Genomic DNA, 24,427 nt, shown 5'->3' on the forward strand with positions numbered 1-24,427 from the left:
AAAACTAGAACCGACAGACCAAGAAAAACCGTTAAAGATGGCCCTGCATGCAAGCTTACACAATATATATAACACAACCTTAGAGGAGTGTTATATTAAATGTGTCCTTTTTGTTTGTCTTTCATTACTCTTTACACCTTTAAATGCAGCACTTGTAACAAAGAAAAGCAAAACTAGAAAACAGATACACGGACATACCACGAGTTGTGCGTTATAACTGAACTTTATGTGCAACGTCATACAAGAACCATCAAATATGTTAACATTGAGAACCCCAGTAAAGGTCACAGTATATTGGGCGGTGTGAAAATATTCTGACAATTTTCAGTGCAAAATATAGAAAAGATATCTGAGAGAATGTGAGATCTCACAAGTACTTTCGTGTGATTTTATAAGATGGAGAATGACATATCTGTGCAATGTAGAATTCTGCTTCCCCTTTGAAATTGTTCAGATAAACACAAGTCTTACAGTACGTCTATCACCTCTACTCTCAAAGGAATCTTAGTTAGACATTTACCTCCTCACAGGCTTCATGGAGTCCGTTGCAAACTCCACTACTTCTAAAACCATCCCACATTTTATGAAATGCTTACAAGCATACACCGAAGCTCCTAGTCTTTTGATTTATCATATGCTTGCAAGTAGACAATATAAGAGTTCAATAATTTACGAGATCTGACACTTGTTCTTAAAGGGATACTCTAGTTATCGCATGCACTTTAATGCAGAATCCCCCGCTATGCGTTTGCTCATATACCAGCACTCTAACTGTTTTAGATGTAGGAGATGCATTGTGAAACGGTACTCACGCTTATGCTTCATTTTGCATCTGTTTCTATGTGAATTGCATGTCACTTAAGCATCTGTCCCTAATAGATTAACCATGTTACCAAAGTGGAAGAGACAGCGCACCAGGGAACATTTTTCATTGAATATTACATTTGGATACTTACTGCTCTAAAAGCACTAGGTTATTCCTGATATACATTTTAATGCCCCAGCTGCCCCCTGACTTTTTTTTCTATAGATCCCATTACGCCGAGTCACCTTAATACTGTTGTTATTGCATACCTCCCAACATTTCAAAATTTTCAAAATGTGAAAGAGGGAGACTTTTTTTTTAGCGCTCTTGTGGAACTCATCTTTACACTTTACAATGCCGCGCTTGCATCGCTACTTAAAACACGCTACATTTTTGTCATGCATATTAAAAAATAAAGAACACATCGAATTCCCATTTTGTGGCTGGGCATCATGGGAAGTGCAGTTAACAGTAGATGTTAGCTGTGAATTACAATTCCCATGATCCTCAGCCAGCCAGGTATCCACATGACTAGGCATCACGGGAGTTTAAATTCACAACTAACACCTGTCATAGCATCTGATGTTAACTACAGTTCACATGAGGCTCAGCCAGACATACTGCTTCCATGATGCTGGCTGAGCGTCATGGTTAGTGCAGTCAACAGTAAAGCTGCAGATGCTAGCTGTGAACTACCATTCCTTTGATTCTCAGCCAGACAGGTGTCCACCATAATGCTGAGTATCATTGGAAGAGTAGTCAACAACAGCAGAGGTTTTTTTTAATTAAAAAAAAAAAGGCTAATGTTAGCCTCCCTCCCAGGACCCTTACATGCTGCCTTTACACACACATACACACATACACTGTCCTTACACACACATATACATACACTGCCCTTACACACCTATCCATACACACACATATCCACTGCCCTTACACACACATATACACATACACTACCCTTGCACACACCTGCTCATAAACACACATACCATGCCCTTACACATGCCTCTCCATACACACTGCCTTTACACACACCTGCTCATAAACATACATATACACATACACTGCCCTTACACACATATAAACATATAATTTAAAATTTCCATTGTAAAAACAATGCCACAAAACAAGTGCATGTGTTTTTATTTTACTTGTATATGCTGTGATGTAGACAACAAAGAAAAGGGCACACAGCCAGGCCTGGTGATGCCATCGGCTGGATATTCCTGTCCGTCCTCACGCTACATAAGGTGTAGCATGTGGCCTTTTATATCCAACTATTAGCCACTCTTAAGTCAACTTAAAGTGCCAGGGCCACCTTGTTATCCCCAATCTGGCCCTGCACACAGCCCTTGTAGACTATAAAACAAGATAGGTTTCCTGTTTTCACACTGAGTTGCAAAATTGTGTTTCTTCGTCAGGATGGAGGTTTTTTTTTTCATATTTGTTCTCAATTAGAAGCATTTGCGTTTCTGCACAGAGCTCAGAAATATAGAAGCACCTGAGGGATGTTTAATTATAGGGAATTATTGCACTATGCTCTTGTGATAATGCTTTTCTGCTTACCACTCACTCGAGCCATAATTAATCCCTGTTAATCACACACCCTTGTGTGTTGTTAAACACTTAAATCTGTCATTATGTACGTCAAATAATATCAGTGTTTCTTTAATGAGGACTCATCATGTTTTAGAAATAATATCAACAAGTTTATTAGAGGAGGTATAGATTTTTTATGATTTTCTGAGTGAGAGAATTTGATAACATAATGAAATCCGTTATATTCCAGATATTCTAATTATCTATTTTATAAGCATATTTTCTGCTGCCTCTGTGGGTATATGATTATGCATGCCCAATGTATGTATTGGTGCATGTAGGCATACATTAGCCATACTGTTTACATACATCATGTACACCTCTGTATATATAATTCCACATACATATAAAAATGCGTTGAATAGATCCTATGCCAAAATTGTGTAGAAAGTGAAATCTTAGTGGCACATTATGAACCATGGGTGTGAGGTACTATGTACTGAGTATGTTAATGGATGTCAAGACATGAGTACTAAGCAGGGTTCCTCATGAGTCTATTATTAGCTATATTACAGAGATCTCAAAACTGGCATACATTTTTGGTGATGCAAAACGTTTGCCTCATGCGTATGGGGGTAAGCCAAATGGTAAATTACATTGGTAAATTAGAAGAATGGGCATTGCATAACAAACTCCAGCTTAATTGCTCAATAATGCACATGGGTCATATAATGTCTGTAACCAAACATCGTATTAAAGAAGTGCATGTCAAAGCAGGAAAAAAGCTCTATGGCTAGACAACCAAATGCGGTTTATTGGCACTTCACAGAGAGGGTGGTGACAGTCGTCCAACCAATATAGTAGGCATTAATATTGTGCAGAAATGTAGACATGCGCCAGATAAATATTTGCAGTTACATTACAGAATTTAATGACACTGAAGAAATCAATAAAGCTGATAAAATTGCTTGTTTTTGAAAGCTGAGTACCTAATATTTCTTGATGGAGTCTTTCTATAATTATTAACCTTTTTGTTAGATGATGCTTCAAGTAAATCTATACAGAAGGGACAACAGTGTCTATGGGGAAAAAACATTATCTAGCAGCCAGAGGAAATCAGGTAGGAACAAGACAGATTGTGGTAAGGCTGAGGATTGTGATACCAGGAGGACAGTATATCCAGTTCAGGATCCATTACAGATTCAGGAATTTAACAGGACACAGTGATGAGTCTGGGTGCGATATTTCTTCACCCCTCCCCATAACCAAAAACCCATGCATTTACTAACACTCTCTCTTAACACCATACACTTACACATGCACACACTTACTACATCGCACCTGCCCCTCTCACTACTAACCCTAGTCCCAGCCCTTACACTCTAGCATCATACACTGACACGTACCCTCATGCTTACACCATACTCTAACACCCACACAGATGTGCTGACAGCAGAAACCAATGTACACACGCATGCTAACAACATACAGTAATACACACACTTTAACATCATATACTAACACACACATGCTAATATCCATCCATACATGCTAACATAAAATACACTCATTGATGCTAACACCATACAGTAACAAACACACATACTCTCACACACACACACATGCTAACACCATATACTTACTCCAATACACTCCAATAACATACTCACTCCCTTATCATTATTGAGGCATTCAAGCTCTGCCTCCTTACCTCGCAGTGAGCCCTGTCTTCATTTTGAGTCATATTCTTTGAAATTGAAACTTTATAGGTCTCCCAAAGTATCATTTCCACATGAAGTAATGTGAAGTGGCAGGAAATGTTGTCATATCTTGGTGTTCTACTTTGACAATAACTGCAGCGGAGGAGAAGATTCTTTTGCAGTCGAGTGGGTCTGAGGAACTGGCTGCGGGTGCTGCTATGAGGGAGACCAAGGACTTTAGAACAGCAAACAAAAACAAACAAATAAAAGGAAAATGAGACATTCATGAAGAGTGGGATTAGGATACCTCAAGCCCTAGGCAGGGTTGTAGAGCTCTCTTAAACCCTTTACAGGGGAGCTGTAGTGAGTATGCAATGCCCTATAAACCTTGCCATGGCCAATGTCTTGTCCTGAAGCGTTGCTCTGTGTAGGTTAAGTTTGCACTTGCTTGGCGGTTAATCTACAAACCAAAATCATAATGATAGAACTACCTAGCACTAAATGTGCAGAAGCAAAACCAGGTAAATTAAATACTATTTTTACTAATTACTAAAACAATACAAATGGTTATAAATGATGCAAAATGTTCTCTGCGTTGGGAAGAAATCATTTAAATATTCTTCATGCTTTAAGGATGTTTTTTTAGTTTGCAAACAAAACATGGTGTTATATTTCAGAAGCTGTTTTTGTGGATTATAAAATTGTTACTTGAAATATCTGTGTGATTATGCTTCTGTCTTTTAAGCCGTTACTATGATGAGATAACTAAGATTGTCAATCACTGAGGACACTAAATGTCATGTCATCAGAGATATGAGTTTGCTTTTTGTAAACTGTAAACAACATTAATGGTGTCAGACTAGTTTTCCAGACTAAATTGTAGGGAGGGACAACTGTTGCTGAAAAATCGCAATGGGGTGCAAAACCCCACATGCATTGAAATGCAGATAATGAGTTTAGTATGAACACTGGAGTTATTAAGCCATTCACTTCTCTCTTGCAGAAGTAAATAAAAGAGTGGCGTCTCACTAGTGTTATATAAAATTCAGAACTTTCTGCTAACCATAGAGACATACCGGAAACCCAGTTGACAATTCCAAATGTAGCCTTTCTTTGACCACACAGAAGCTACATCTTTCGGTAGGTGATGGTCTAGTAAAGAGGAAGACAAAAAAATATACTGGGAAGCTAATAGAATATTGGGTGATAATAAGATGCGTCCCTTAGTAATGTATTGGTTGAGGGCAGGCATGGTGTGATACAAGAGGTTGGGCCCAGGTCCAGAAGAAGATAATATGAAGTACAATTTCTGGGTACAAATATCTAAACTGATTGACTTGAGGAGTCAGTAACGGACAGAGAAGGCCAATATTGTATCTTTCAATCAAGTAATCTTCCAAGATATTGATGTATTTGATAGAATTTGTAGTAAAGGAAACATGTAGATCTTCACCTTTGTCTTCACTTGTGTTTTAATACCCATTGTGTCCTACTCTTATCATCTATATGTCACGAACCGGGGGAGCAGGTCTGATAGGAGCCCAGGTGCAGGGGATACGAGGGGCTCTGTCTGTACCCCACGATGCATGATGGCCTGGGGTCAGGGCCGGCCCAAGGCAAAATGCCGCCTGGGGCGAATTTTAAAATGCCGCCCCCCCCTTTTCTACCCTTCCTCTCCCTCCGTCCCTGCCGCCCCCCCCTTGTCTACCCTTCCTCTCCCTCCGTCCCTGCCCCCCCCCCCTTGTCTACCCTTCCTCCGTCCCTGCCGCCCCCCTCCCTTGTACTTACCTTTCAGCAGTCCTGCGGCGAGTCTCCCTGTTCGGTCTCGGTGCTGGCTTGTAATGCTGAGCGCCGAAAATCTTCCGGCACTCAGCATTACAAGCCGGCACCGAGACCGAACAGGAAGACTCGCTGCAGAGGAGAGAGAGAGTGCCCCTTTCTCTCTCTTTCGCTTTAAAAATAAATAAATAAATAAAAAAAAAAAAAAAAAAAAAGGGGCTTGGGGCGGCAAAGTGGTTGCCCCACTCGGCTCCATTGTCGGGCCGGCCCTGCCTGGGGTTGTTACAGACAGGCGCAGGAAATAAACCACAGACAGAAGATCAGGATTAAGAGCTGTATTGTAGATGATGGTACAACAATATATATATACACAAGGAAAGTCACTTGGCAGGAAGCCCTCTGGTTGGGGCACACACGGCAGGAAGCCCTCTAGTTGGGGCACACACGGCAGGAAGCCCTCGGGTAGGGGCACACGTGGCAGGAAGACCTCGGGTAGGGGCACACGCGGCAGGAAGCCCTCGGGTAGGGGCACACGCGGCAGGAAGCCCTCGGGTAGGGGCACACGCGGCAGGAAGCCCTCGGGTAGGGGCACACGCGGCAGGAAGCCCTCGGGTAGGGGCACACGCGGCAGGAAGCCCTCGGGTAGGGGCACACGCGGCAGGAAGCCCTCGGGTAGGGGCACACGCGGCAGGAAGCCCTCGGGTAGGGGACCAAAGCAGGAACAAAGCAGGAACCAAAGCAGGAACCAAAGCAGGAATCAAAGCAGGAACAAATCAGGAACAAATCAGGAACAAATCAGGAACAAATCAGGAACAAATCAGGAACAAATCAGGTAGTCCTCAAACGTCAATGTCAAGGCCCAGACTGAAGGGCTGTGCAGGTTTATATAGGCTGGCTTGATCAGGTAATACACTGCAGCTGGACCTGATAATGAGTCTGAGTGGTTCTGAGTGGCAAGGGCGGCCACTAGAGGTTGGAAACGGGAATGAGCAACTCAAAGTTTAAACAAGTCCAGCCAGCGAAGGGTGCAACGTTACACTATATATATATGTTTGGGTTTTTTGCATATTCTATTTTAATTATTAGTAAGTGTCTACATTGTTAATGGCTATTGTGTTTGTTATGATTTATGTGCCCTTAGTCAGGATGGATTTAATGGCAACCTGAGATGGGTAAGACTTGAAACACTAGAGCAGGGGCGTCCAACATGCGGCCCGCGGGCCAAATGCGGCCCGCGTGACCTCGAGGTGCGGCCCGCGTGAGATCGGCAGCCAGGATCACAAGCCCTGCAGCTTACTTGTGGGAGGGTCTATTCTCTGCTCCAGTCCTGCCTCCTCTGTGGGGAGAACGAGGGAGGCCGTGCCCCCTGCTGAAGTCTGTGAGCGGCATCGAGAGCTGTAGTAGGTAAGGGGGTGGGGGAGGTTGTTTGAATGAGTATGCCTGTGAGGAAATGAATGTGTGAATGAATGAGTATATGAATGAATGAATGTGTGTGTGTGATAGCATGGATGTGTAAGTCCTGGAACCTAGGCATGATGGGACTGTGATTGCTGTTAGCAATCACACTCCTATCATGCTAAGTCAGCCAGTACATGCTAAACCCTGGCTAGCTGCCCCCCTTGTGTATTGATGCTGCCAGCTGTATGGGGTCTGCACTTACAGCCACCCTGTACCAGCATGTACTGGCTGACTTGGCATGATAGGAGTGTGATTGCTAACAGCAATCACAGCCCCATTATGTCTAGGTTCCAGCATTTACTGGTTGCCTGGGTATGAAAAGAGTGTGTTTGCTGTTAGCAATCACACTCCTATCATGCCAAGTCAACCAGTACATGCTGGTACAGGGTGGCTGTAAGTGCAGACCCCATACTGCTGGCAGCATCAATACACAAGGGGGGCAGCTAGCCAAGTTTCAGCATGTACTGGTTGACTTGGCATGATAGGAGTGTGATTGCTAACAGCAATCACAGTCCCATCATGCCTAGGTTCCAGGACTTACACATCCATGCTATCACACACACATTCATTCATTCATTCATTCATAATGCCTAGGTTCCAGCATTTACTGGATGGATGTGTAAGTGCTGGAACCTAGGCATGATGGGACTGTGATTGCTGTTAGCAATCACACTCCTATCATGCCAAGTCAGCCAGTACATGCTGAAACCTGGCTAGCTGCCCCCCTTGTGTATTGATGCTGCCAGCAGTATGGGGTCTGCACTTACAGCCACCCTGTACCAGCATGTACTGGCTGAATGGCATGATAGGAGTGTTATTGCTAACAGCAATCTGCTAACAGCAATCACAGCCCCATTATGTCTAGGTTCCAGCATTTACTGGTTGCCTGGGTATGAAAAGAGTGTGTTTGCTGTTAGCAATCACACTCCTATCATGCCAAGTCAACCAGTACATGCTGGTACAGGGTGGCTGTAAGTGCAGACCCCATACTGCTGGCAGCATCAATACACAAGGGGGGCAGCTAGCCAAGTTTCAGCATGTACTGGTTGACTTGGCATGATAGGAGTGTGATTGCTAACAGCAATCACAGTCCCATCATGCCTAGGTTCCAGGACTTACACATCCATGCTATCACACACACATTCATTCATTCATTCATTCATAATGCCTAGGTTCCAGCATTTACTGGATGGATGTGTAAGTGCTGGAACCTAGGCATGATGGGACTGTGATTGCTGTTAGCAATCACACTCCTATCATGCCAAGTCAGCCAGTACATGCTGAAACCTGGCTAGCTGCCCCCCTTGTGTATTGATGCTGCCAGCAGTATGGGGTCTGCACTTACGGCCACCCTGTACCAGCATGTACTGGCTGAATGGCATGATAGGAGTGTTATTGCTAACAGCAATCTGCTAACAGCAATCACAGTCCCATCATCAGGTTCCAGCATTTACTGGTTGCCTGGGTATAAAAAGAGTGTGTTTGCTGTTAGCAATCACACTCCTATCATGCCAAGTCAACCAGTACATGCTGAAACCTGGCTAGCTGCCCCCCTTGTGTATTGATGCTGCCAGCAGTATGGGGTCTGCACTTACAGCCACCCTGTACCAGCATGTACTGGCTGACTTGGCATGATAGGAGTGTGATTGCTAACAGCAAACACAGTCCCATTATGTCTAGGTTCCAGCATTTACTGGTTGCCTGGGTATGAAAAGAGTGTGTTTGCTGTTAGCAATCACACTCCTATCATGCCAAGTCATATTGTTGATTTTTTTTGTCCAATTGTGGTGTGTTACTTTTAATAAAAGTGTGGTTACACACTAAAATTGGACAAAAATGACTGGTACAATGCCCAGCCAACCAGTACATACTGGAATCTGGGTATGCCTGAGATTGCTGTTAACAATCATAATATATAATTTTTGTGGATTTTGGTGTGCAACTTACTTTTATTAAAAGTATGTGGGGGGGTCATTTTCAGTTTTGGCTAAGTGAACCCTGAATTTTCGGTTTTGGTCCCGAATTTTCATTTCGGTATATCCCTAAAATAAATAGAACTATTTCATTTTAACTTATCCAGAATCCTGAATTTGTAGTCACAAAACTTTCTAGGCCCAGAAATCAGTGAGAGGAAAAGTAAAGGTTTTGTGTCATTTACTTTATTTTAATCTGCATATCTTATTAAAGGCCATATTTTCACACAGTGAAATATGAGTGCGGCCCGCGCACGTATACAATTCTGATGAAGTGGCCCACTGCAGAAAAAACTTGGACACCCCTGCCCTAGAGGTCTATTTTTGATGAGATTTTAAACAGCTGGTCTCCAGAGCAGTTATGAAACGGCTTGTGTCTAAATGTTAAAATAAAAATGCTTGTTACAGGTTTTTCCTGCTGTACAGCACAGACTAAACCAGCAGTTTAATGATTTAGTTTTAAATTCCTATGTGCCAGAGGGGGTGTTAAATAAAAAAAATACGCTATCTAATATTAATAAAATATTTGGTAGACATTTGAAGACATTAAATACAAATTGACATTTGTTTGATATTGATTGTCAAATAAAACTGACGCTATCATTAGGGTTGAGCAATTAGTAAAAACACTTGAAACAAAATGAAAAGAAAATGAAAATTGTTAATAGAATATAATTTGTTATTTGAGAAGCTGGAAGTGGCAGATTGGTATAGAAAACAACCTTGTTATAATTCAGTATATGCTAACCACTGTTTTATTTGAAACAAAAAATATTTTAGTCTATAATATAATCTTTAAAAAAAGAATTAAATGGCATATAAGAACCATTCTGCTCATCTGGTCTGTCCTCTTTTTCCCTGATGTAGAAACTCAGACCATAATCAGTCCTTGGATTTATCTTATACTCAGGATAGCCATATGCATATACCAAGCATGTTTAAATTCCTTCACTGTGTTAGTCTTTACCACTTCTCATGGGCTGCTCAATTTATTCATCCACCCTCTTTTTAAAGTCTTTACATTACATCTAAATCTCTGACATGTATTTACTCTAAACCTCTACAGTTCCTTCTCTGAAATGAACTGTATTTTGTCCAATCACTATGTATATGTTTCTATCACATCTCCCCCTCTTTCCTCTAAGATATACACTATACATATACACGATACGGACAAAAGTATTGGGACACCTGACCATTACACCATCAGGTATTTTTATGATATTGCATTCATAAATATTAATATGTAGTTGGTCCCCCCATTGCAGCTATAACGGCTTCCACTCTATTCTGGGAAGGCTTTCCACAAGATTTTGGAGTGTTTCTGTGAGAATTTGTGCCCATTTATCCAGTAGAGCATTTGCGAGGTCAGGTACTAATGCTGGATAAGAAGGTCTGGCTCACAATTTCTGTTCCAGTTCATCCCAATGGTGTTCGATGGGGTTGAGGTCATGGCTCTGTGGGGGCCAGTCAAGTTCCACACCAAACTCATCCAACCATGTCTTTATGGACCTTCCTTTGTGCACTGGGGCACAGTTATGTTGGAATAAAAGATGGCCTTCCCCAAACTGCGTTCAAGTTGGAAGCATTGCATTGTCCAAAATGTCTTGGTATCCTGAAGTATTAAGACTTCCCATCACTGGAAGTAAGGGGCCCAACCCCTGAAAAATAGCCCATTCTATTACCCCTCTTCCACCAAACTTTACAGTTGGCACAATGCAGTCAGGCAGGCAATGTTGTCCTGGCATCCGCCAAACCCAGACTCCAAACAGAGTATATATAAAGTCATCTTTACCCTGAAGATAGTTCTTAATTACTGTATATTTGGGGTTGTTGACATGCTGCAGAATAAATATGGGGCAATCAGATGCCCCCCTGATGGTATTGTATGATGGATAAATATCTGCTTGTACTTCTCAGCATTGAAGAGACAATTCATTTGAACTAAATCCCCTCTCATAAATGTAATATTAAACTTGCAAAGACCCTCTAGCATGCTCCACTGTTGCCTGCAAACACTCTTGTATCACTCTTCAGGGCTTTGGCAAACAAATTGTCTACTGCCATAACCAAGTATAATTTATATTTTGACTTATCAGTCTAGAGCACCTGCTGCCCCCCAGTTTCTGCGTTTTCATGAATAGTTGAGTCATTTGGTCTTGTTTCCATGTTGGAGCTATGACTTTTTGGCTGCAAGACTTCCATGAAGACCACTCCTGATCAGACTTCTCTGTCAATGCTGGACATCTTCCGATTGCAAAGGGAAGTAAGCATGATGTGTCATTCATCTGCTGCAATAAGATTTATTGGCCGACAATTGCGTCTACGGTCCCCACCATTGCTGTTTCTTTGTGCTTCTTCAGAAGAGCTTGTACTGAACATCTGTAAACCCCTGTCTGCCTTTAAATTTCTGCCTGGAAGAAACCTTGCTGATGCAGCATAACTACCTTATGTCTTGTTGCTGTGCTCAGTCATGGTGAATGACTTTTGACATTAAACTACCCTTAGCAACCTTACCTTGTTAGTGAGTTTGGCTGTTCCTCACAGATTGTGTTTCATACTACATATTAAATTGATGATACACCTAACTATATATCTACAAAACCCCTGACTTTGTGCGACTGTACCTAGAAGAACTGTGGGACTCTGCAAATTTTGTGTATAACCGGCTGTAAAATAAAACTCAACAATACTATTTTGCAGTTCTTTTTCATGCTGAAACCTATTCACTTTTATCTTATGCTGTAAGTAAATACCTAAAATATATTCTGATTTCATACTTAATTGTATTACTATTAGAATGAATCTAAGTTCTGTAAAGCGCAATAACTGATCTACCGAATCAAATCAGAGAGAAAGAACTCCAATCTAAATATGATTCTGGTTAATCGTCTTCATTTTACTCTACAAACTGATTTTCTGAAACATATATATTTGGCTTGCCATGAAATAGAATAAAAAACACAAAAAACAAACATCCAGAAAAAAAATTATTTGAGCAGATTTTTCCGTCTCCACTGTGTATAAAAAGTCCTTACTGATCAGTCATTAGATTGAGCTAGTGTTTGAACGAATGAATTGGTTCTGTAACGGAAAATAATAAGCAGCCTGCCACAGCCAACAGAATCTCACACACCGCTGAGTGTATAGAGTTATTTTGCAGCTGCTGAATTTTAATTTAGGCTGCCTGTAGTACCAATTGTGACATTAGCATATTAGAGCATAAGAGATTACAATGGGTCTCACTCTGTTATTGACACAATGGCACTCCATATCCTCTTTTGTTGCCAGAAGGGCTTGAAACGCATCACAGAGAAAAATTCTACAGGCTTCTTAGACCGCAAAAGAGATTTCATACCGAATATCCCATCAACCACTATACTCTTCCTATACTTTAAGGGGATTGCCATATTAAGAAATAGAACTTTGCAAGGTAGTATATTATGCAGGTTCTGAGCATTTGGTTCTTTGATGTGTTGCTTGGACAAACCGGGTAATTATTTCTGTTTGAGGAAATGCCATTTGTTGTTTATCGACTCACGTGTTATATTTATGCGAAGACAACGCCATTAGCCAGATGAACTGCTTTATGTGACAGTGGAGGAAAAAGGTGGGATTGCTTAATACGTCTGGCACATTATCTGCTGAGCCTAACAATTGAACGCTCGTAAGTGCTGGCATAGGTCAAGAATTGTTTGAATGTGTTGCAAATGGTTTCCCAGGGAAACAGCGAATCAGGACTCCAAGCTCACCACTGCATCTCCAAAACGACATCCAGGTACCAGGCAGTGTGATTGCACACTCCTTCATAGGAAGCAATGCCGGGGCTGCAGGAGAAGTGAAACCAAGCGTGTGAAATCAAGCAGCAGAACAAACCCCCCGAAACTTCACACATGATGAAGAAACATTCTGCTAAAGTGGCTCCTGTATCGTCCTTCAGTGTTTCAGAATTGCATGCAGCAATAATAGACGGTAAATACTGCAATTTTTTTCATATCTTTAAGTGTAGAATAAACAAAGACTCCTTAAAACCATCTATCTGTATTCTTAAGTTTCTTACTAATTTGATTCTGAATATACAAAGAGATCTTATGTTGTTTTCTTTTCTGTCTATGTCACGTTAGAAGGTCTTCTGTTTTTTTCATCTTCTGGAAATATAGACCGCAGGACAATGAAATGATAAAAAATATTACCATCACTAGGATTTCTTTTTTAAAAAATAACAGCTTTAGAAATATCTCTTTCCTTTTCTCATCCTATAGTCGAATAAAAAAAATGATAGCTGGTAATACGTGTAACATGCTTACATTTTGTCACTTTAGTTAGCAAATAACCGACGTTAAAACGGAGATTTGAAAAGAAAAATTGTTATGAGCTGCAGCTTTAGAATTCTGTCTCATAGGCTGTGATACATTTTATTGCGGTATTATTGTTCCACTAAGATATTCTTTCTACATAAGCTTCTATGACTGCAGAGTTCTTCTCTTAACCTTGAGAATCAAACGCAAAGCAAAAAAAAAAACCCATCTAAGTTGATAGCGTGCTCAGTCGAGTACGACAGCTTGTAGCATTCTAGATGATTAGCAAAGCACTGTCTGTCTAGCCTTTATTTAGCCGATACATTTTTAGCTGTATATCTTCTTCTACGGGTGACTTTGTTTTTTGAGACTGTGCTTCGTGATGCTCCGAAACCTGCAGTCAATGCTCTGGGAATATTCAAGTCTTGTCTATTGTGACCACTAACTTGACGTCAAGCTTGGAGAAAAAAAAATTAGCTGCTTTTAAACTGTAGCATTAATGCATCGATGTCCGAATAACCTTGTCATAACTTGAGGGAACGGGAATGGTGTGTGCGGAATGTACAATACACAATATTATAGTGTACGACTTTCTTGTGTAAAGCAGCCGTTCAGATTATCTACTTAAACATTGTATATATATTTTAAGGAATTTATACTATTTTATATATGTTTAGCATGTTCTGGTTAGTAGACCAGTCACGAGTGAAATTTGTTCATAGACAGGAAAAAAGTATATAGAATTAACGGGTTAATCTACATTGTGTGGTTCTAGGATCTATGAAGATTTTTATGGAATTGAAATTGGGATTTGCATGGACATTTACACCAGTTCCATAATCATTTTGCGGTTAGTCCACAGAAGGTTAGATTAATGCTGTCATTTTTTGTGGTCAGTTTGACTTGCTGGGCTTTTAGATTTTTTGGGGGCATATCTATAAAATTATTTTTTTTTCATTATTCCTATTGGGCGCATACACTTTGAAGTCTCAACAGTCTCAGCACCTCAGCTTTAGTCAGAAAGGATTTCTTATAGTAGTTCCATGGACTTTTATACATATTTTGATTATAACATCTGTTTTAAAAAATAGCTATTTATAATGGGGGAACCATTAGCAATAATAATTTGGACTATATTTTAAAACACTAATCAAGGCAATAAGGCAAAGCAGACTTGAAAACCAGTTTGATGAATACAAAATGGGAAAATAGTTGCAGTGCTGTATTATTTTGTTTTCCTATTACATTATTTTAAAACCACAAATTTGAATGTATTTTATTGGTCTATTAGAACACAGCATTTCCAAGTATTCACATAACTAATAACCCGATTACGGACTGGCTGCTCAGTTTGTATCTTAGATCATGGAATCGTGTTTGCCAACTACTAGAGGAGAACAGGAGCGAACTCCACATCTCATGACCAAAGGTCTTCAAACTTTTCAGATTGAGGGCCACATGGTATATTTTACACATTTTCAGAAGCCAAAGAAAAAAAATCAGTTTTCAAAATGAATGTATATTTTCTTTGGATATTTTTGGGGTAATCAGCATGATATGATTCATAACAAGATGTGAGAAATATAACAATTACAGAGAAAAGATATTGTTCTTACATCTGCATTTCATAGATAAAATATCAAAAATAGTACCACCAGGAAACAGAAATCAGCGGAATATCACATGAAAACCCTGCATTGCAGGTTTAGCTCAACCGAGAAACAGATTAACAGAAATGCCAATACGATTGTTTTTTAAATAAATATCCTAACAAGATCTTCAATTTTAATAAAAAAAATATGCATGTATGTATATGTACGTGTATAGTGTTGGAGTGGCTATGTGTGGATGTACTGTATGCAGTAGCGTACCTAGCGGGGGGCGGGGGACAGTAATTTCCACCGCTTGAGGAGAAGGCTCGCAAACGAGCGGTATCGGAGGTCTTTAACAGACCTCCGGCTCCCTTGAGTGATTTTAAGCCGGTTCCACCTCCGATACCGCTCTCTCGCGATCCGCGCGGCAACGCCTGCTGTGCGCCGGGGTTTGTTGTTAGACAACAGTGAACCCGCGCCCACCGCCGTCCGTGCCCTCTGAACGGGAAGAAGACAGAAGAAGAGGAGCGAAGAGGAAGAAGAGGAGCTGACTGCTGTAAGAAGAAAAGAGGAAAGGTAGGAAATCATTCAGTGAGAGAGACAGTGAGAGTGGATTGGTATGTGGGGATTGGTATGTGTGGAATCTGTGGATTGGTATGTGTGGATTGGTAAGTGTGGATTGGTATGTGTGGAATCTGTGGATTGGTAAGTGTGGATTGGTAAATGTGGATTGGTAAGTGTGGATTGGTATGTGTGGAATCTGTGGATTTGTATGTGTGGAATCTGTGGATTGGTATGTGTGGATTGGTAAATGTGGATTGGTAAATGTGTGAGAGTGATGGGTGTTATGCTGTACCATTTCCAATGTCTTTTTCATTATATAATTATGCTCTAAAGTACATCATAACTCCCATCACTCTATGCTGTTCCATACAGTGGCAGAGCTGGGAGACAGAGGCCTTGCACCCCCACCGCAGGACTTCAAAGGGGGGAGAGGGTAGATAGTTAGGAGGGGGTAGATAGGGAGAAGGGAGTGAGATGGGGGGATAGGGGGTAGATAGGGAGAAGGGAGTGAGAAGGAGTAGATAGGGCAGAAGGGGGTGAGAATGGGTAGATAGGGAGAAAGGAGGGTAGCAAGAATATTGAAATAAAGAGTCAGACTGAGAGAGCGAAAATGAATGGATTAATGTGTGGATGAATTGTGTGAATGAGTGAGAGAATTAATGAATTTGTGAGAATGCATCAATGAATATGTGTAAATAATTTGTGTGAAATAATAAATTATTGTGTGAATGAAAGTGAATTAGTGAGTGACTGTAAAAGTGTTTGTGTTAATCATAGGTGTATAGTTGATTTGTCAAAAAGGCAAAGATGGTATAAGCAGGGTGTTTATGGGACAAAAATGGCACAGGCAGGCTGTTTATGGGACAAAGATGGCACAGGTAGCGTGTTTATGGGACAAAGATGGCGTACACTCGGCTGTTTGGGAACAATGCTGACTCATGCTGGGCTGTTTGGGGGCAAAGATGGCATGTCCTATGTGTGTGTAATTTGGGTGCTGGTCAGGTTCTATGTGGGCAATGTGGACGCTGTTTTTTTGGAGGGTTATTAAAGAAAGCACTATTATATGTTCAGTAAATGTTATTTAAACGTGTTTATTTTATTTATAAGTTATTAATTAATTTTTTCAGATTTCTTGTTGTTTACAGTTGACATACACTTTACAAATTGGTGCAATAAATATTCTTGCCAACATAATTTTGTAGATGTCTTTACATTTGGGGGGGTGCCACTTACAGGATCTGCCCCGGGTGCCAAATACTCTAGGTACGCCCCTGACTGTATGTGCAAATATTCTGTGTTGGAGTGGCTGTGAGTATGTGTATGTATGTGCAAATATATGATGTTTGAGTGGCTTTGTGTAAATCTATGTATGTGTAAGGTGTTAGATTGTGTGTGTGTGTGTGTGTGTGCGTGTAGAGATGCCCAGGGCCGTTTTAACAACACTGTAGGCCCTGGGCAGAGCAATGCACTGGGGCCCCTACTCCCCCAAATAACAAAAAAACATGATGTGAGGATGAATCAATAGAACCAAAAGTATTATTATTCTTTATGTATGTACATGCAAGGGAGGGCTAGCTGCTCTTAGTCTGGCGAGCAAGGATATATATATATATATACACACATACACTGCCCTTACAGACACACATACAGATACACTGCCCTACGCATGCCTGCACTTATACATGCATGCCTATATACACATACACTGCCCTTACACACGTCTGCTCATATACACTGCCCTTACACACGTCTGCTCATATACACTGCCCTTACACATGTCTGCCCATACAGTGGGGCAAAAAAGTAGTTAGTCAGCCACCAATTGTGCAAGTTCTCCCACTTAAAAAGATGAGAGAGGCCTGTAATTTTCACCATAGGTACACTTCAACTATGAGAGACAGAATGGGGGGAAAGAATACAGGAAATCACATTGTAGGATTTCTAATGAATTCATTGGTAAATTCCTCGGTAAAATAAGTATTTGGTCACCTACAAACAAGCAAGATATCTGGCTCTCACAGACCTGTAACATCTTCTTTAAGAGTATTCTCTGTCCTCCACTTGTTACCTGTATTAATGGCACCTGTTTGAACCTGTTATCAGTATAAAAGACACCTGTCCACAACCTCAAACAGTCACACTCCAAACCCCACTATGGCCAAGACCAAAGAGCTGTCGAAGGACAACAGAATCAAAATTGTAGACCTGCACCAGGCTGGGAAGACTGAATCTGCAATAGGCAAGCAGCTTGGTGTAAAGAAATCAACTGTGGGAGCAATTATTCAAAAATGGAAGACATACAGGACCACTGATAATCTCCCTCGATCTGGGGCTCCACGCAAGATCTCACCCCGTGGTGTCTAAATGATCACAAGAACGGTGAGCAAAAATCCCAGAACCACACGGGGGACCTAGTGAATGACCTGCAGAGAGCTGGGACCAAAGTAACCAAGGCTACCATCAGTAACACACTATGCCGCCAGGGACTCAAATCATGCAGTGCCAGACGTGTCCCCCTGCTTAAGCCAGTACATGTCTGGGCCCGTCTGAAGTTTGCTAGAGAGCATTTGGATGATCGAATTTGGATGGGCGAATGTCATATGGTCAGATGAAACTTTTTGATAGAAACTCAACTCGTCGTGTTTGGAGGAGAAAGAATGCTGAGTTGCATCCAAAGAACGCCATACCTACGCTGAAGCATGGGGGTGGAAACATCACGCTTTGGGGCTGTTTTTCTGCAAAGGGACCAGGACGACTGATCCGTGTAAAGGAAAGAATGAATGGGGCCATGTATCGTGAGATTTTGAGTGAAAATCTCCTTCCATCAGCAAGGGCATTGAAGATGAAACGTGGCTGTGTCTTTCAGCATGACAATGATCCCAAACACACCACCCGGGCAACGAAGGAGTGGCTTCGTAAGAAGCATTTCAAGGTCCTGGAATGGCCTAGCCAGTCTCCAGATCTCAACACCATAGAAAACCTTTGGAGGGAGTTGAAAGTCCGTGTTGCCCAGCGACAGCCCCAAAACATCACTGCTCTAGAGGAGATCTGCATGGAGGAATGGTCCAAAATACCAGCAACAGTGTGTGAAAACCTTGTGAAGACTTACAGAAAATGTTTGACCTCTGTCATTGCCAACAAAGGGTATATAACAAAGTATTGATATGGACCATAATTTGCAAATAAATTCTTTAAAAATCAGACAATGTGATTTATGGACTTTGTTGTCTCATTCTGTCTCTCATAGTGGAAGTGTACCTATGGTGAAAATTACAGGCCTCTTTCATCTTTGTAAGTGGGAGAACTTGCACAATTGGTGGCTGACTAAATACTTTTTTGCCCCACTGTACACACACATGCACTGCCCTTACACACATATACACATAAACTGCTCTTACACATGCCTGCCCATAAACACACACATATACAAATACATTTCTCTTACAAACGCCTCCTAATATATACACTGCTTTTACATGTCTGCCCAGACACACAAACATACTGGGTCACACTTGCCCTTACAGCACCCATTTTTCCTTACCTCTTACCTTTCTCCTCTCCATCTTCTATCTTCCATCCGGAACAAGGTCTGTCACTCCAGGCCTCTGCTTTGGTGCTCCCTAATCACTATAATAGATAAGGTGGCCCTGCCGCCTGGACAAGTTTCTGCTCAAGTTGCAGCAGGCCAGAGAAAAACTTGTGGCAGGTCCGATGTGGCCCACTGGGCTGTAGTTTGGAGGCCTCTGATCTAGACCATATAGACTTTGATGTTCTAAAACAACTAAAATGAGTTAATGTGTATTTAACCCAATGTAGGGCCAGTTTTTAAACTGTAAAGGGAAGTGGCTGAGATTAATCATAGTCATTGAATTTTATGATCTATAGGTTTCTAAAAAAAACAAAAAAACACAGGGAAGGATGAGGCTTAAGGTGGTCGCACGCACCTTATCAAAGAGCCATCTCATGGTGGTCAGCAGTGCATCAAAAACATTTGCCACATGGATGATCAACACTGCCCTAAAAAAAGCGTGACATTGGGGGGACAGCAGAACCAGTATGGAAATATTATCTTCATTTGGAACCTGACTTGTAATTATTTATAAACTTTTACAACAAGTATCTCAGTGAAAGTAAAATAAAGGGCTTGTGCACCACATTTCCTGTCCTTGTGCATAAAGCTCTTTGTTATCTGAATTTACCAGATCCCTACACCTCTTGTAATCTGCTCATTCTGTGCAATGAACAATTGCCCTTAAAGGTCCCTGTACTGACCTTTCATATATCTGAAAATAAATTGTGAAATTGCCAGGTGCGCTTGATTGTCATGTGACACAAAAGCTGACGCCAATAGGCAGTTACTGTAGAAACTGAACAAACTTCTTAAAGTTTCTCTCTTCTCTCTTTATCTCAATAAACCTCCAGATGTAATAATGAAGTGTCAGCTTTGTTGAGTTGTTTTGCTTAACATGCTAGAGCAGGGGTTCTCAAACTGCGGCCCTGCAGCTGCTGCAGGTCTACATCTCCCATACTCCTCAGCCAGCCCCTTAGCTGAAGGAGCATTATGGGAGATGTAGTCCTGCAGCAGCTGGAGGGCCGCAGTTTGAGAACCCCTGTGCTAGAGAGTGCAATTTGTTGCAATAGCACCTTTGAAAGCTTTCAGAAATGTAAGCTGTTTAAGGAAAAATGAATGCATTTGAGTGACATATACATTTTCCAAAATACTGTTAAGGTCCAACAAACATATAAAAGTATTGTATCTAGTGTATTCCATATGCTTATATAGTTTCCGAAACTAAAATACCTTTACTACCAGTATTGGTACAGGTGCCACAGACCAGAGTGCTCCCAACTCATCTGTCCCTTTGAGCACATATTTTAGCCATCAGTGACTTTGCACGCATAGATTAGACAGAACACGTCTGCTCACCTATTATGTCGAGATGCAGACCTTAAATTTACTGTTCCAAGAGCAGGCAATGACATTCCCGAAGGGCTTCTAGCTACATCAGTATCAAAGAGTGTTGATAGATTACTGAACTGTGTGCCTTTAGAATTTTAAACCTTTTCTTGCCGATGGGGACTGCAACATAGAATTTTGGATTGCATGGCAGGTTGCACAAAAAAATAAAAAATAAAGTTATTAGAGGGGTATCCCTTTTATACAGTAACGAAGCATACATGCACAGCTACATTATATATTGAAGGGATTTATTATATAAAACTAATCCCTTCATATGATATTTGTCAAAATGGTCCTGTAATAGTGTAAAGCTGCTGAAAAAATAGATGAATAAAAGACTAATCTGCACATTCCCACAGGAAGACTATCTCCAAAGTAAACTAATCTTCTGTATTGTTATTAGACTTGTGCATTCATCTTCGGGCGAACATGAAAACGAACACGAAGAGTGCATTTTTGTGTTCGTCCCAAAGAAACGAAGAAGGGAAGATAGCGGCGGTAAAACGTACACAAAGACGAAGACACACAACACGAAGAATCTTCGTGTTCGTCTTCGTCTACTAATCTCCCTGGTCCCTTCCCTATCTAGCCTACCTTATCTCCGCAGCATCGCAGGGGTTGACGGAAACGAAATCCATAGGTTCGTCGTCAGGGGTTAAGGGGCCGTGCGAACGACTCTATTGGTCGCCTGCAGGGTCCTCCGCTGGCATCAACCAATTGGTTGACGCCAGAGGAGGACCCTGCAGGCGGCCAATAATTGTGACGCAATTTATATTGAGCTTCAGCTGGGGGACAGCCATCTCGATATTATCCTTTATGATACTTTGATTCCATTAGTTTCATCAGTCCACAAAACATTTTCCTAGTGGCGTTGTGAGGGTGCACTTTGGCAAGCTTCAGGTGTGTATCAATGTATTTTTTTGGAGAGCAGCAGCTTCCTCTTCTGTGTCCTGCCAAGGACCCCATGAGTTTTGAATGTTTAGCTGTTACTCTAGGGTTCTTTTTTTACCTCATTGAGCATTCTGCGTGGTGCTCTTGAGAACTACTCTACGGAGAGTAGCCACAGTACTATATTGTCTCCATTAATAAACTGTGGACTGAAGATTATTTAATGTTATTTTCATATGTCAAAGTAGCTCCTTAAGGTAACACACCTTAAATCCCGTTTCATTGATTGGACTCTAGGTTTGCTAACTCCTGTCTCCAATTAGCTTTTGTTAAAGTGATTAGCCTAAGGGTTCACATACTTTTTCCAACCCACACTGTAAATGTTTGAGTGATGTTTTCAATATGGACAAGAACAAAAATTAAAGCTATTAGCTATTAGTTACAACAGATTGTGTTTCTTAATGACTTTAACTTAGATAAAGATCATATCATATTTTAAAATTTTTTATACATAAATGGTGGTAATCCCAAAGCGTTCACTTATCTTTTCTTGTCACTATATATATATATATATATATAATTAACTAGGTTTTCTCTGTCCAAATCCTAAAATCGAAGTATGCCCAGAATAATAGTTAAATGAAATGTAGAACTTAGCATGTGAACTACAAAAAAGCTTGCTCGATGAGCATGTGCATTTGTAGTCAAAGTGCACAATTTGCTCAGAACCTCACAGTCTAAGAAGGCTGCACCATGGCGCATACAAGAAGACATTATGAAGAATCAAAATGATCAAGACAATTTTGCCTTTTAGACCTATTTTAGAATTGTACAGTTATACTTTTCTTTCACCATCATAACATGCATGTTGGACACTGCTGAGGTTTTGGAAGAACTGTATAAATTGGTTCTCCTCTTCTGTGGTTCATGTGAGACTCAAAAAGAAACTGATTCTAAACGTCTTGGGACGTCTTCTAATCCAATGGATTATTTGAAAAATAACAAGATAACAAAAAAGCAATGGGTGGGTCACGTGTTTCCAAGATGATATTCAAGGGAGATCATTTCATCTTTGTTTACCAATGCTCATTAAAAGGATATTTGGGCCAAATTCATTCCAAATTTTTCTTCTCATCAGATACATCACAATCTTCTGTTTCCCGATGTCTGTCTGGAATTCCTTACCCCAACTCATGCAATAACAGCAAAAAGAAAATTTGCCGCATATCATCAACTGAAGAAACATCCTCTATGGTTGAAATGGAAAGTAGATGTGCCCGTGGAAATTATGAGCAGAACAGATCCAACATGGGGCAGATCAGTTCAGGTAGGATTAATTAAATACTGGGGTTCCAATATTCCAATTACAATATTTTATTTCATCAGATAGCTTGAGGTATTGTCAAAATGTTGGCCTTTCAGCCTTATTTAAAATGCAAAGAATTAAAATAGAACAAGTAGAGTTACAGGTATTTTCACAGATATAACTTGGTGGGCATCTAAATCTTGCACACAGTTCAAATCACTATCTTTCATAAAGAAAAATATAATATATTAAACATTTTTTACCAAGACGTTTGACGTTAATCGCTGATAATTAAATTACTGATTGTTAACAGAGGAAAGACTCTGGAATGTGGAGAAGGTTAGAAAGAAGAATTGTAGAAAACTATCCTCTCAGGAAAATCTCAAGTTAAAGGAAAACGAAGAACATTGTCATTTTTTCTCTGCTATTTTGTTTGTTTTTCAATTTGAAAAACAGATTACTCATCTTTTCAATGTACCAAACCAAAGATATTAACTGGAAGTAGTTATCACAGTTTAAAACGCAGATATTAACTGGGGCTAGATGGTCATTTCTTGTATTTTATTAATTGTAAAACCAAATCAATAAGACTTCAACCTTGACCTTTTAGAAGATTGTGATTGTGATTTCAATAGCCCCAATTGAACAGTATGGGCTCTACAAAGCACATCAAGTGTATGTTATGAACACATTCGTGACTGGGCATGAAAAGAAAACTCATAGTAGCAAACTTTTTTTAAGATATAATACCAAATGTCTAAATACTCCCAAGAATACTGTTCTATATTTTTTGTTTTATTTTGTTTTTTTGCTAATATTGTATAGTAAACATGAATCATGTTGCTTATAAAGGAACAAGCTGTATCAGTGTTATAAAACAGATTATTTCAGTGTGATATGATAGCCAAAGATCTGCTTTTAACATTTAGGTGTGTGTATCAAGAAAATGAAAAATATCAATACAAATAATTGCATGTTAACTTGGTAAACAAAATATTAAAGGGTGAGAGAATTGTGAAGGTATTTATGATTAGAAAGATTAAGAAAGATCACAAGATCACCTAATGTCTAACAAGAGAAAATGAAATATGGTAAAGTAAAGCCATCTTCTCATTTTTGCTTTCCTATGTTAGCTGGTGTATTTATAGATTTAAAATTACATAATTTCTCTTGGACAACCTCTTTAGATGGAACGATTAGCCTTCAAAAATATTTCCATTATTGATGCCAAATGACAATTGCCATATTAAATATAGCTCATTCTTAAAATAGTTGTAGTATACCTGTGTAGATAATCATGCCATATGGAAATTTAGGTCCATTATGTCATGAAGGAAATCAGACATTCAGGATTAAGATATATCTTCAAATATTATACTGTAAGTCATTTAATGCTGCATAGGTTGAGTGATTTATTTAAATTATTTTAATTGTTAAAAACTCTCTACTTATGTACAGAAATCAATCCTTAGGAGAGAATGCTTGTTTGTAAACAATAATAATTAGAATCATGAATCTTTTGTCACGTATAAAAGTTATATTTTTTTGTAGAATAATAGAAT

At 40.2% G+C, this 24,427-nt stretch overlaps 1 protein-coding gene across 1 annotated transcript in view; it reads left to right on the plus strand.

Moving 5' to 3' along the window:
* LOC149277552 (solute carrier family 35 member F4-like) overlaps positions 1–24,427 on the plus strand; it is a 70,040-nt gene that overhangs the window by 20,678 nt on the left and 24,935 nt on the right. Inside the window, exon 2 of the mRNA XM_089502757.1 lies at positions 22,698–22,880. Within this exon, the coding sequence (XP_089358883.1) occupies positions 22,698–22,880 (183 nt within the window). The remainder of the gene's footprint in view (positions 1–22,697; positions 22,881–24,427) is intronic.

This window comes from Sceloporus occidentalis, unplaced genomic scaffold (assembly GCF_023333645.1).
Source record: "Sceloporus occidentalis isolate IW3139 unplaced genomic scaffold, rSceOcc1.0.p SCAF_210, whole genome shotgun sequence".
NCBI lineage: Eukaryota > Metazoa > Chordata > Lepidosauria > Squamata > Phrynosomatidae > Sceloporus > Sceloporus occidentalis.